This window comes from Centroberyx gerrardi, chromosome 3 (genome assembly GCF_048128805.1).
Source record: "Centroberyx gerrardi isolate f3 chromosome 3, fCenGer3.hap1.cur.20231027, whole genome shotgun sequence".
In the NCBI taxonomy this organism is placed as follows: domain Eukaryota; kingdom Metazoa; phylum Chordata; class Actinopteri; order Beryciformes; family Berycidae; genus Centroberyx; species Centroberyx gerrardi.
The window spans coordinates 20,936,519-20,949,491 of record NC_135999.1 but is presented as its reverse complement, the minus strand read 5'-3'; the positions used below and the strand labels follow the sequence as shown (position 1 = coordinate 20,949,491).

General features: G+C 43.5%; 1 protein-coding gene across 1 annotated transcript; it reads left to right on the top strand.

The window, feature by feature from the left end:
* Positions 1-385: 385 nt before the first annotated feature.
* lrpap1 (low density lipoprotein receptor-related protein associated protein 1) lies at positions 386-12,645 on the top strand. Its single transcript, XM_071924832.2, has 8 exons — positions 386-648; positions 1,461-1,605; positions 4,431-4,561; positions 6,175-6,295; positions 7,919-8,074; positions 10,419-10,501; positions 11,052-11,228; positions 12,138-12,645. Exons 1-8 carry the CDS (start codon positions 487-489, stop codon positions 12,204-12,206), a joined length of 1,044 nt encoding a protein of 347 aa, XP_071780933.1. The 5' UTR covers positions 386-486; the 3' UTR covers positions 12,207-12,645.
* The last annotated feature ends 328 nt before the right edge of the window (positions 12,646-12,973 follow it).

Here is a 12,973-nt window from a genome sequence, read left to right as displayed (position 1 = left end):
TGTGTGTGTGTGTACTAAATGAAGGATCACTCATTCGGTGACATACTTGCTTAATCCCCAAAAGGTGTGTGCATGTGTTCATTCCGGCATCACGTGTTTAGGTTTACTCTGGTTTAGAGACTTTTTAACTGCTTGCCCCATGATGTACATTGCTGGGAACAACATCCAGTCATTCCCAACGCGTGGACGCATCCCATTTGCTCAGAATCTTTGCAGCCTCCGTTGCTAGGGAACGACGTTGAGCTGCATTCCTGGAATCGTAGTTCAAATGCATTCGATTCCGCGTTACTAACATTTGGAGCGCCCGAATTCGAAACTACATGTCCCATAATGCAAATGTCAAGGAAGTGCCCTCCCCTTTGAACACATGACTGCTGGTACTCGAGCGAGCAACAACAAGAGAAACCACTGCCGAGTGTTTTTGTGATTATTCAGTATATTTTCGGTATTTTTTGCCATTGTTGGGCGTGTGTTGGCATCTTTAAAATGAAGCTGCAGTGTTTTGTCGCTGTGCTGTGTCTCGGCGTGGCCGTAATGGCTGGGAAATACTCGCGGGAAGTGAACGAGGCCAAGCAGACCGGTAGCGATGGGAAGACGGTGGAATTCAGGATAGCCAAACTGAACCAGGTGTGGGAGAAAGCTATCAGGGTAAGTATCTGAGAGAAACTGTACGACTGTGTTAGCTACGCTGGAGTGGAGCTCAGTTGTTCCAAAATACTGTAGGTGCCCCGGGGTTATCCAAAATTGGAAATTGGGTCAGCAGCACCAGCGGAGAATAGGATATGAATAAGAGTAGGGCCTAAGACAAATAGAGAGTATAAGATAATACACCAAGTAAATACAACCGTTGAATGTGTTAAGAATACAGTAAAGTGGATGTGCATGTTGCATCATTAGCTATTCACAATATCAGGTGTGCAGATGGAATGGCATATACACAGAAATGTGCCCAGATGTTTCCCCAGATTGACTGGGATGTGAATGAGTAAAGTTCTCCTCTCCCTCAACAACCATTGCCAAGGTGCCCATGAGCAAGCCACTGAACCCCCAACTGAGTAGAGCTCAGTGGCCAACAGTAGAAGGCTGTGGCTGTACTGGGCAGCTCCCAGGTGGGAATGTGTAGAACTGGATGAATGTGAATCAGGGTGTTGCTGTAAAAAAAAAAGGCAAGCGTGCTCAGTCTACTTTACCTGGGTAAAGGTTTAAAAGGAAAAAGGGGTGGGGGGGTGGGGTTGATTCCTGAACTCAGATTTTCCATCATCACTAATCAAATAATCTAAAAAATTAACGACTTCCAAAGCCGCATTGCAGCTGTCATATGTCTACTCGGTCACTGTGTCACTCGCTCTTCCCTGTCTGTCTTTCCTCACCTGCTCACCCTTCTCTCTCCTCAAACTTGCACAGTTCACTCTCCCTCGGTCTAACTCGCGTCACGTTGTCTCCTCTGATTGGCCCGTTAGATGCAGTTGTCCCCGGTGCGGCAGGCCGAGCTGCACAGTGACCTGAAGATCCAGGAGAAGGATGAGCTGCAGTGGAAGAAGGTGAAGGTGGAGGGGCTGGATGAAAACGGGGAGAAAGAGGCCCAGCTCCGACGCAACTTCAATGGTGAGGCGATCTCTCCTGGCTGGTTCAGTCACAACTGTGTCCTCACTTCATCCTGAATTCCCTGTAGATTCTGCCGCAAGGATCCAATCAGCGACCTTTGCTATCATTACCTTCTGCTGAAATTCTTATGGTTTTGACAAGTAATGGTGCTTGGGATGTAGGCTGCAGTGAATTCATCAGAAGCACCTGTGTGGATATACTAAAGATCAATACTGGTATCAAAAATCAAGCTGCTACCAGGCTAAAAGAGGGTATCATTTGAGGATTTCCCCAAGAATACCAGTCAATTGTAGCATTTCAGAAAGCCACTTGAAATTCTGCATTTTTCACAGAGGGGAATTTAAATCTCTCTAGTGGATTAAAAAAAAAAGATTTTCTTAGTCATTTTTGGCCATTGATCACAAGCTAATGGTATAAGTGGATATTGCAAAATACAAGTAATTGAATAGATCAGTAGCTACTTGGCATCAGTCGATTCTTAAGGTTTTAGTACTCAGAATCACTATCAGTAGTGGAAAAGTGGTATTAATGGGCAGTGGTGGCCTAAAGGTTAGAGAAGCGAGCTTGTGAAAAAAAAAAAAAAAAAATGTCTCCCTAGAAGAAAATGCAGGATTCTTCAGATATTCTCTTTGTCTTGCACATCGTACCCAGAGGCTTCACTTTGTATGAGGGGGAAACAGCAACTTGCTGGCAGATTAAAGGTGTAGAAAAAGCAAATGTAGGTTCTTTCAAGGGTGGAACATCAGTAGAGCTGTCATGTAAAGTCAGCGGTATAAAGAACAGGCAGAGTGGAGACTGCAGGTTCGAGGTGAGTTTAATTCACATGTGATATCTCCATCAAAGTAGAAAAGAGATGGAGAATATAAGGATAGAACAAACTCAATTTATATAGGGTTTACTATCTAGTAACAGTGCACAGTGTTATTTCCTTGACATTTCAAGGTAAAGGGTAAACAACATTGGATCCTATTGGGATTACATACATGGAATACTGATGCCAAGAAATAGATTGCTCTGGACAAGAAAGTTTCTACAAGAAACTCTGTGTCCTTCGGATGGCACAGTAGCCGACGGCTATACGCTGCACCGGCTGAGTCACCGAAGATATACAATCTCTCATCACCACAAAGGGTATTGCTGATGATTTGTTAAGATAACATTGAATTCGGAGCCTTGGTGCTGGCTGTCCAAGGCTGTGAAGGCACCCAAGTACCTCCAGGCCAATGTCCTGCCATACACACCAGCCTGTTTTGCATTCTGCCACCACCGGCCGCTGGGCTCTCCCTCCCTTCCCTGTGCCAGTCTGGTCATCACTCCACCCGGTCGCAACTCTTCTCCCCCCTGACTACCCGATGGTCGAATGACCTTCCATGTCCAGTCAAAACAGCAGAGTCACTCCCCATTCCTTCGTAGGCTGAATATTAATATTTTCAAGGAGTGCCTCATGTCCCCTTCTCCCCACTGAATCACATCCGCTCGCCTCTCCTCTACTCTAATTGCCCACAAAAAACTTTCTATCTCTCTCATTAGTTCTTTTTTTCTTTTCCTAGTACTTCTGTCTTACATGCTGTTTCTATGGTCACTGGGATATTGTAAGGGGACTAAAGCTCAGACCATTTCACTCTATATTTTTGTTGCTTGCAATTTTGTGGCTCTATGAATGTAAGCTTATCCTACTGTTGCACTCATTCTAAGTCACTCAGCTAAATCCCTAGTGTTCCCTGTTTGTGGTGATTTTCAACCAGCCCCCTGTTAAAGTGTCACTAGTTAATGAATGACGTTGATGGGTTACTACAGTCTTAAGACAATGCTGAATCAGCTGGTAGAAGAACGGTTCATTGGAGTAGAGTTATATAGGCAGAACATCTTCAAGAGCTAAGTCCAACTTTGTGTTGTATTGCAGCAGTCCAAATAAGACCTCAAGTATATTGTGTTGCTCAGTACTTTCTTCTTAACATAACTGTCAAGTACTTCGCACCTCAGTAACAGGGATGTCAATCATGTGGAAACGTCATCATTTATCTGTTCTGGGAGTAGAGTCCACTGGAATTGTTGTCCTGGTACTTTGTTGGCACTTATAGCATCTTTTTGTCTTTTGCTTACCCCATATGCACAGGCCTCACCAAGTTAGGGCTGAATCAGTTGTTCTATTAAGTGAGTGTATGGGAGGGCAAAAGATAGAGCACTTTCCTCCTCTCTCGCTCTCTCATATTTAAATATCCAATGCTGTTTCAGGGAGCAAAATATTTAGAGATAGAGGATAAAAAATATTAGGTAAGTGGCAGTGCGTACAAAAGGCCTACAGGCATATCGATTTTGGCCTGCTTGTGTGCCACTTATGTCGAGAGAAAAGCACAGTTGACTAGTCTGTTCTGATAAGCTACCGTCACCTCGCTCGACTAAATTAAGTCTTGTCTGTCTGCTGGTCCAGCTCGTTTTCGCCAACTCATTTATTATGGAAGATGCTATTCCCTTAGCTGTCTTTGCGGGAGAAGTAGGAGGTGGGTAATAACACCACTAGGCTTAAGGATGTGTGGTGACTTAAGAATCAGTGGGATGAAGTTGATGTCAGGGAGTGCAGACCCCTAGGTAATTCTGGTGTAGTGATAAATAATAATTGCAGTCTCGGCTAAATGTTGTAATCAGAGTAAGAGTTACAGAATAAGCACACTTATCCAGCTGTTTAACCCTTTACAAGTTTCTTTAGATTCTGTTGGTTACCAAACAGCTTGCTCTGACATTGGTCTGTACAGACCAATTTAATTCTATTCATTTAAGTCAACATTTGTAAAAAAAAAAAAACATGATGTGATTCTGTTATCTAGTGATCCTGGCAAAGTATGGGATGGACGGGAAGAGGGACACACGGCCATTGGAGAGCAACTCCCTGAAGGACCACGAAACCAAAGAGGGAGACACATTTGATGACCCCAGGCTGGACAAACTCTGGAACAAGGTGTGTGTGTGTGTGTCTCTGTGTGCCTGTTTTTGTGCACATGTGCAAAGGAGAGATGAAGAGAGAGGGAGGTAGGAAAAGAAAGATAAAAATATCCTTTTTGTGGGATTCTTAGGACTGCCCTGTTGCTGCTGTTGGGTGAAAAAATACCCTGTTACTTAGGACATAAAGTAATGATATCAACACAAAAATTGCAAGGTTCTCACTCAGCAGTGCTGATGTTCTTCTAATGCAGTTTTTACATAGGACGTGATAAGTCTCTAAAACCTGTTATTTCCAAAGGCTTGTGCCGCGCATGAACAAATTTTCACAGTGCCAAATTGTCTTGTGATGAAACCCTTGCCTGCCCAATAGAAAATACAAGCTAAGTACCCAGTCAGGAAGGGAAAGAAAAATGAGTAAAACATTATCTAGCGGTATCAGAATTTCCTGAATTATACCATGAACAATAGACAGAAAAGAGCTCACACTCACACACAGTGAGTGACAAAGTGCAAAAGTGGTGCAAAACGTTTTCAGGTCTGTTCTGTGACTAAACATTATTCCATCAACAAGTTCCTCACATGCAGTTTGAATAATGTTTATACCTTCTAACTTGTCTCTGTGTCCCACAATACAAGACCAGCAGACAACTGCGTACCTGTATCAGTGAACATCATGGTGCTATCCACAGGAATGATCCTAAGTCTGCTAATTGCTAAACATTTCTCCACTGCACATCATTGAGTTGAAAGTCATAGGAATTGACAGCATCTTGTCAGGCCGCAGGAACCACAATGAGGAGGAACGCCTACTGCAGTGTGAATCACGCTGGATTTTCTGCATGCACACCATGAATCCCCATGGATTGAATGGATGGCCTCTATATAATAGTGTGTCTTATTTAACCAATTTTTTGCGCTGATGGTGGGATACCTCTAAAACATTTTGCACCACTTGTAGCACTTTTGCACTTTGCCAGATGGAAAATAAATAGCCCATTTTTGAATTAGGATACCTCGGCTTGAGGAGGTTTTTCTTCTTGTTTGTGAGTGCGAGCTCCTTTCTGTCTGTTCTTCATGCAATTTTTGGGGCCCACGCACCCTCCCTGTCTCACGACCAGCCAGTGACTAAGGCACAGATTCACACTCCTCAGTTTTTGCCAAATTATACCATACAAGTCTGAAGTTGTCTAGGTAGAAAAATGAGTAGAAAAGCTCTGTAATGTTGTTTCTAACCAAGTGGGCATACCACATGTTTAAAAATGCAGTGGAGATTAGCAATTTATGACCAGTGGATGTTATATATTTAGTTGCCTAGGCATGTTCTACACCTACACCACTAGCTATATGTCATTCAGTGTGAAATGGATATTATGGTCATCATTCCATGGGGTTATACATTTTCTAACCCATAACAGATGGCTAGCTAGGTAGGTAATCTCTAGGCAATATTGTATTTTGCGCTAGCCCATCCTCCACAAGCATCTAGTCAGGAGTTGTGCTATACCAAGCGGCAAGGTCTGAACGACCAGTAAGCCTTTGTTTACCCTGCCACAGACGTCTGTTTAATTGTGGTCTCAGCCAGTTGGGAGACTGATGCCTCTATTTGTCCAATGGCTTTTCCCCTACCAGGCCAAGAGCTCAGGGAAGTTCTCCAACGAGGAGTTGCTGAGCCTGAAGAGGGAGTTCCAGCACCATAAGGACAAGATCCACGAGTACAATATTGTTATGGATACCGTCAGCAGGACTGAGGGTGAGCCGCCTGACAGCTCTCAGCATGAGTCACTCACTTTTATTCTGCGTGTCACGCCGCCTCTGCTTGGCTCTATCGGTATTTTCTGGAGCCAAGTTTCTGAGCCATTAAGTTCTGTCCTTCTCTCCCCTGATGTGTCCTTGTTCTCTAAAATTTCCCTTATTCTCCTTTGTCGGCTCAAGGAAGCATACCTCACCTTACTTTACTGCTAAGGCCAAGTCGGTTATTGTCATGAGTCAGTTCCTATTTACTTGCATATTTGTTGCTGGGCACTGGGTGTAATTCTGGTTTTGACACCCAGGTTTTCTCCTGGGCCCATTTCACTTCCAGAAGGTGTTGAAGTTTATGCATTATTTGGATATTTAAATGATAGTATACAGGCAATTTTGTTGTAACTGGGGGATATGCAGTGAGGCCAGATAATATATTTATATTTCTCTAGCAGTGGGGGCAACTTCCAAAGGAAATAAATGTGAAGGAAAAACTGCTTCCCTCTTTCACTCTCACTTGTCTATTACCCATTCCGCAGTAGCAGAGGTCAATCATCCAAAAACTCTATATCAAGGCTAAAATGCTGTCTGTGCCCTGTGTTTTTTTTTTGGGCAGTGAACCAAATCCTGTCTTGATAGTAAGTAGGAAGCTATCACACTACACGTTGCCACCCACTGCACACACTATCAGTGCTTGTCACATCACATCTAGCTGTGAGTTAAAGTCGAGCTGACAGGTCCTACTGTGTTTCAGATAGGAGTAGGGAGGATAAGCATGTCTCCTTCGGACGTGGCTGACACTTTGCAGCTGTTTTGTGCCAGACGTTTCTGTTAGTGTTCCGTAGCACTGCGTTTCTCCTGAACAAGCCGGGGGTATTTTTCTGCTTGTCTGATGCATTTAAATAGAGAGCCAATCACATGCTGCCTTGAGGGGAGCCTCTGTGTACACCCTCCACCCCCCTCCTCCTCCACCTCCACCTCCATCTCCATCCACCCACCCTTTTATTGCCTGTCTAGGTTCCCCAATCTTCCTTTCTCCATCGCCCTGTCTCATTTCCCTTGATCCAAATGTCAGCTGTTTATCGCTGAGTCAATGTGGCTCCAGTCCTGCTGGCTTTTGCCTGCTTTTCACCTCCACCTCTTCACCCAGGCTGAGATAGGCAAGCATTTCATAACCATTCCTCCCCGATGCATTGACCAATAAGCATGGTCTCCTAGGCAACGCAGGGATTGTTATTGCACAAGAAGTAATGTGACATTTGAAGAAAAAGGCAGTCCTCTGCAGTGTCTTTGTACAGTGATTTTATGGTTATTGTTAAACTTGAATATTCCCTTTCTTTGTCTGTTTCTCTAATTTATTCTTTTCTTCCTTACTTACTTCTCTCCATCCTCTTTGCTTTCTTCTCTCATTCCTCATTCCATTCTCTCATTCCTCATTTCATTTCTCATTCTCTCATTCCATTATTCTTTTCTTCCTTACTTCTCTCCATCCTCTTTGCTTTCGTCTCTCATTCCCCCGGTTCCTCTACTCTCCTCCCCTCACCTTGCTTGCCCCCCCTCCCCTTTTGTCTCCTACCTTGCCTCCTCATCTCCTCTCCTCCCCTATTCAAAATCCCTCCGTTTGTCTCAACAGAGATACATAAGAATGTGATCTCTCCCCTGGAGGGCGAAGCGAAGGAGCATGTGCTGCACCAGAAGCACACGGAGCTGAAGCAGAAAATGAGAGACCTCAACCAGGGCTTCGAGCGCCTCCGTAAGCTCAGCCACGAGGGCTTCAGTGAAGACAGTGGTGAGAGAGCGCACACACACACACACACACTCACACACAAACTTTGTCTCTCTCTGCGTCTCAGTCTCACACGCACTCGTCTCATCAGCTTAATCACTGGGATTTATAATCCTAATGGCCTCCTCTGCTATGTCACATCTCTTGTTTGCTGATCAGCCAACGGCTTAACATGAGTGTTTTTAGTACTTTTAGTTTCAAATTGAATGTGTCTGTAAAAAGGGTGTGATGTCAAAAAGGACCTTCAGTTATTTGAAAGAGCGTATTTAAAGCAGCCCACAGTAGGGATGTTAATGATTAATCGACGATCGATTAATCACCGTTAACAATTTGATCGATCAAGCATATATTAATCGATAATGTATGTTATGTGCTATTTCTCATTTTTTTCGGAAATGATTTACCGCCACAAGGGCGCAATTTAACTTTCAGCGCCTATACAGAGGAAGAAGAAAGCCAAGCAAGCAGGCGGAAGCATTACACCCGAAAAGACAACAGTGTTCATTGTAAACATTGTAATACAAAGTTGAAATACAGCACCTCTATAAGCACAATGAAAGAGAATGCATTCCCCCGGCTGGCAAAGTTGGCGCGACACTATTTGTGCCTCCCGACCCGGGACAGCTGTTTCCCCGCAGCGTGTGTTTCAGCGGATGGACTGACTGTCACCAGGCTGCGCACTGGACTCATCCCTGACCGCGTAGATACGCTCTTATTCTTAAATAAACCAGTAGATTGTCGTGCCATTGTTTCCAATACATAAACTGTGGCAGCGCCACAATATCGGCACGGCCGGCACAACATAAACAGTTAATCAATGTATAGAAATTGATCTAAATCGCTCTGTAATGCGTCTAATGTGCGCATCACGTCATGTCTGTCATTTGGCGATGCAGTAGCTCTGTACTCAACCTGACAGTCCGTAACAAGCGTTTGTTACTCTCTTAAGGTTGAATTTTCTTATAATGTTCAGCCTTTTATTACTCTGTTCTTTGTACCACTCTGCTGGCTTCACTGTAAGTGCCTCTCTTTCTCTCACACACACACACACACACGTACACACACACACACACACACACACACACACGTACACACACACACACACACACACACACACACACACACACACATAATGAGTAACATGTTATATACTGCTGCCTCTGGTCTAGTAGTGTACTGTAGAGTTTGTGTGGAGTCTCTGTAGTGCTAGTTTCAGTGGGAGTCTGTTGGGGAGTTAAGATGAAGGGAGCGCCCCTCCTGATGACTCATACTAACTCTCTTAAGACCGATGTTCCCTGCCTGCGGCGTGTATATGTTTTCCGGCTGCACGGCGGTCCCATCATGTTGGGGTCGTGGATGTAAAGCCCACCAGCAGCAGAGCGTGGATGCAGCAGGGCAACGACAGCCAAGCTTTTGTTTGTTTGCGGTGTTTTTATTCTGTGTTTTTTTTGTTATTAACTTAAGTTATGGGTGAGCCGGCCCATGCACCAACCACACTGGCTGTATATTTTATCTGCTTTTATCTGCTTTTCGCCCCTCACATTTTGTATTTGTCAGTGGCTTCAATCAGGGAACTGAAGATGAGATGAAAAGGCTGTCAACATTCATTCATTGGTTTCAATCGTGAAACTGAAATTTTGGTGCAATAAATAAAGGGATCCTATAGGTCTAATATATTGATTTTCTATTTCTTTATTGTGTACATGTGGGTGTATTGATTGATACACCCACAAGTCAAAATAGTGTATTTGCACGATTCACAGACTCAGGCACAAAATGCCACGCGGCGCCCGTCCGGCTCCCGCAGGTCGTCTGCGCCCGGTGGACACAGAACAAAAGTAATAAAAATGGCTCTGTGTCGGGTCCAACACACCCACGTTTATAAGCCAGATCAAAAACGCATCTGGCGGACATTGGCCTTCACTTCCCCTCTCTCCCTGCCCCTCCATGTTGTTTTTCACCCGTTTCACTCGTCTCATCCTCCCCTTGTGTCCCAACTCTTCTTGCATAAACAGTCCTTACTCTCCCGCTCTTATTCTCCCTCCCTATTTTCCCCATCTCGTAATCTGTTTTTGTTACATGTGCTCTTTTGTAGTGTTTATGGCATTGTACAGTGAAGAGGCAGACAGCACAGCTAGTCTGGATTTGGACCCATGCAGTTGGCTACGATGCCTACTATTCTTCAATCCTACTTTGTACAGTATAAATAGTTGTCGTCACTCTGTTTTTCTTCATTCCCTCCCCCCCTCCTTCTTGAGCGTGCACTAGCAAAATATTGGTAAGATTCCAAACTGTCTCTTTGGCCCGTTTGGACTTTTCATCTCTCATCTCTCTTCTTGCTGTGTAGAGTTCAGGGAACCCCGTGTGATTGAACTGTGGGAGTCTGCCAAGAGAGCCAACCTCAGCGACGACGAGCTGGATTCTCTCAAGGTAGCTCGCTCTCTATTGACGGTTTCTTGGACACGTCTGCTTTCATTAATTTCCCTTTAGATAACACTTTTGTAGTACTATATTCTCTCTCTGAATAAATATCTTGTGTTCTTTTAGTAACAGCTGCATAATAACTTTTGTAATGTACTACTTGTGTACAGTAGCTACTTGTGTATGGTCAAAGTAAACCATAAAGCATAGAGCTCCCCTTATTATGAGCCCATTTTATGCATTATACATTTAAAATTCCCGAGTATTCCTCTCGCTCCTCTCCCTGTTATCATGTTCCTTTCACCCTTTGTCCTATGTACAAAGGATTGCAGAGCACAACTGCATTTTCTTTAAAGATATCTGGCTGCAGGATCAGATGCATCACAGAGAAAGGTTCAAATATTATTTTCTCTGTGATACTTTGTCTCTCTAGTCGCTGCCTTAGATGCATATCAGCTCTTTCGTTCTCTTAGTGTGCAGTTGTGCATGAAATTGAAGGTGAACTGAACTCATATATCTCTTTGTGTGTGTTCCCATTCTTACCCATACATCCATTTAGGAGGAGCTGCATCATTTTGAGACCAAGGTGGAGAAGCACAGCCACTACCAGGAGCAGCTGGAGCTGTCTCACCAGAAGCTGCGACACGTGGAGGCTTTAGGAGACGTGGAGCACATCAAGAGGAACCAGGAAAAGTACAACACACTCTCTGAGAAGACCAGGGAGATGGGCTACAAGGTAAGGAGGGACACGGGGATGGATGGACGATGGATTGGCTTTTACTCCACATTCACACCGCCAACAACCACATCACCAAGCTACTGTCTGATGGCCGGTTGACTGCTAGCTGTAGCACCAGGTGTCGTATTAATAGGCAGGGAATACAGCAATGCTATAACACTTAGAAAATGCAATGTAAAGAAACAAAGGGACGAGGGTTAACACCACCCAATGTTTCTCTCATCATAGAAAATTAGCAGACTTTCTCATTTCTGGAGTTGCTTGCAATATGAAATGCATGGTACGTTTCATATTGTGCTTTTGTGGTAATTAATGAAAGGCTGTTGAAAACTAGGCCCTCAAAGAAAAACACATTATTCGATTCAACCTAATGCAAGGAAATACTATTTGCATTGATGTTTGTATGTTGTTTGTATTTGTATTGATGTTCTCTATTTTCATTTAGGTAGTCAGAAATGAACAGGTTGGTTAGGGTAAACCCAAGGAACCCAAAAAGAAGGAAAACTCAGATATGCCAGAGCCATGTGCATAGCCATTAATTGGAGACAAATCCTAAAGCCTGCAGCACGATTTGTATTGTAGTTATGGGAAGTCTACGAAAACACCCAAAACATTTGGCGGTAAACTAAATAACAATTACCCTTGGTGTCAAGGTGGAATGCGTTAGTCTTTAACTGCTTCTAAAACTAAGGAATGGTCTTTCCATCCACTACAGTGCTAAATTATGCTGCAGGCTTTAGAGTTTGTCTGTAATTAACGCTCACACAGATGGCTCTGACATATCTGATTTTTCCATCTTTGTAGATTCCTTGGGTAAACCCTGGATGAAGAGGGAAGGAGGCATAAAAGGGAGACTTTACAAGGGAGGTTTACATTGAATATTAATTATCTCTATCTTTATTTCAGATGAAGAAACACATGCAGGACTTGACCAACAAGATCTCTCGCCAGGGACTTGACCACAATGAGCTCTAAGAGGCTTGGCTCATCCTCATCTCAATGAACTGAAATTATTCCCTTTCTACAAGCACACACAAGTACGGTACTCTCCCCCATTCCTTTAAACTACTGTAAAAGAATCAGTGTTTTTCCATGTAAATTTTTCTAATTTTCTAATGTTACATTTGCAATAACTAATTCATTCTCTTTGATTTGTGTACAAATAAGCCTGTTTGCTCAAGGGTTAAATGAAGTGTGGTTTGTTTGTACATACTGTGTATACTGTAGATGCTTTTTTATAAATCAGAAATGTGCTGCCTAAGGATACATACAGTCCTTAATCTCAATAATGCATGTTTTTTTTGTGTGTATTTAAGTTAATTGTTTAGATTTTCCATCATAATGAAGATTAAATAAAGATAAAATAGTGTACATATTGGGTGATCCAATCGGGTACTCTTTACTCTACACCCTCTGTAATTTGGCAGCATTTATTTATACAGCTAATGACAGGCAGGTGTAGAGGAATTGTCTGGCTGTAGTAAAAAAAACATGGCAATACTCCAGGAATGCCAAATTTTGTGGGGGTGGTTGGTGAGGAATGGACAGCAGCACTTAAGTCGCTCTTAACCAGATGATGTCATTTGGCTGGTGAGCAGTGATTCGCTCCTGGGAAATGGCCAACCAACTGCACTAATAATTTCTCCTCTCTCTGAATATTGGCACACTGGTGGACAGACAATTTGTCCACAACCGCCTGTCATTAGCTGTGCAAATAATAAAGGCTACATCACACAGGTTGT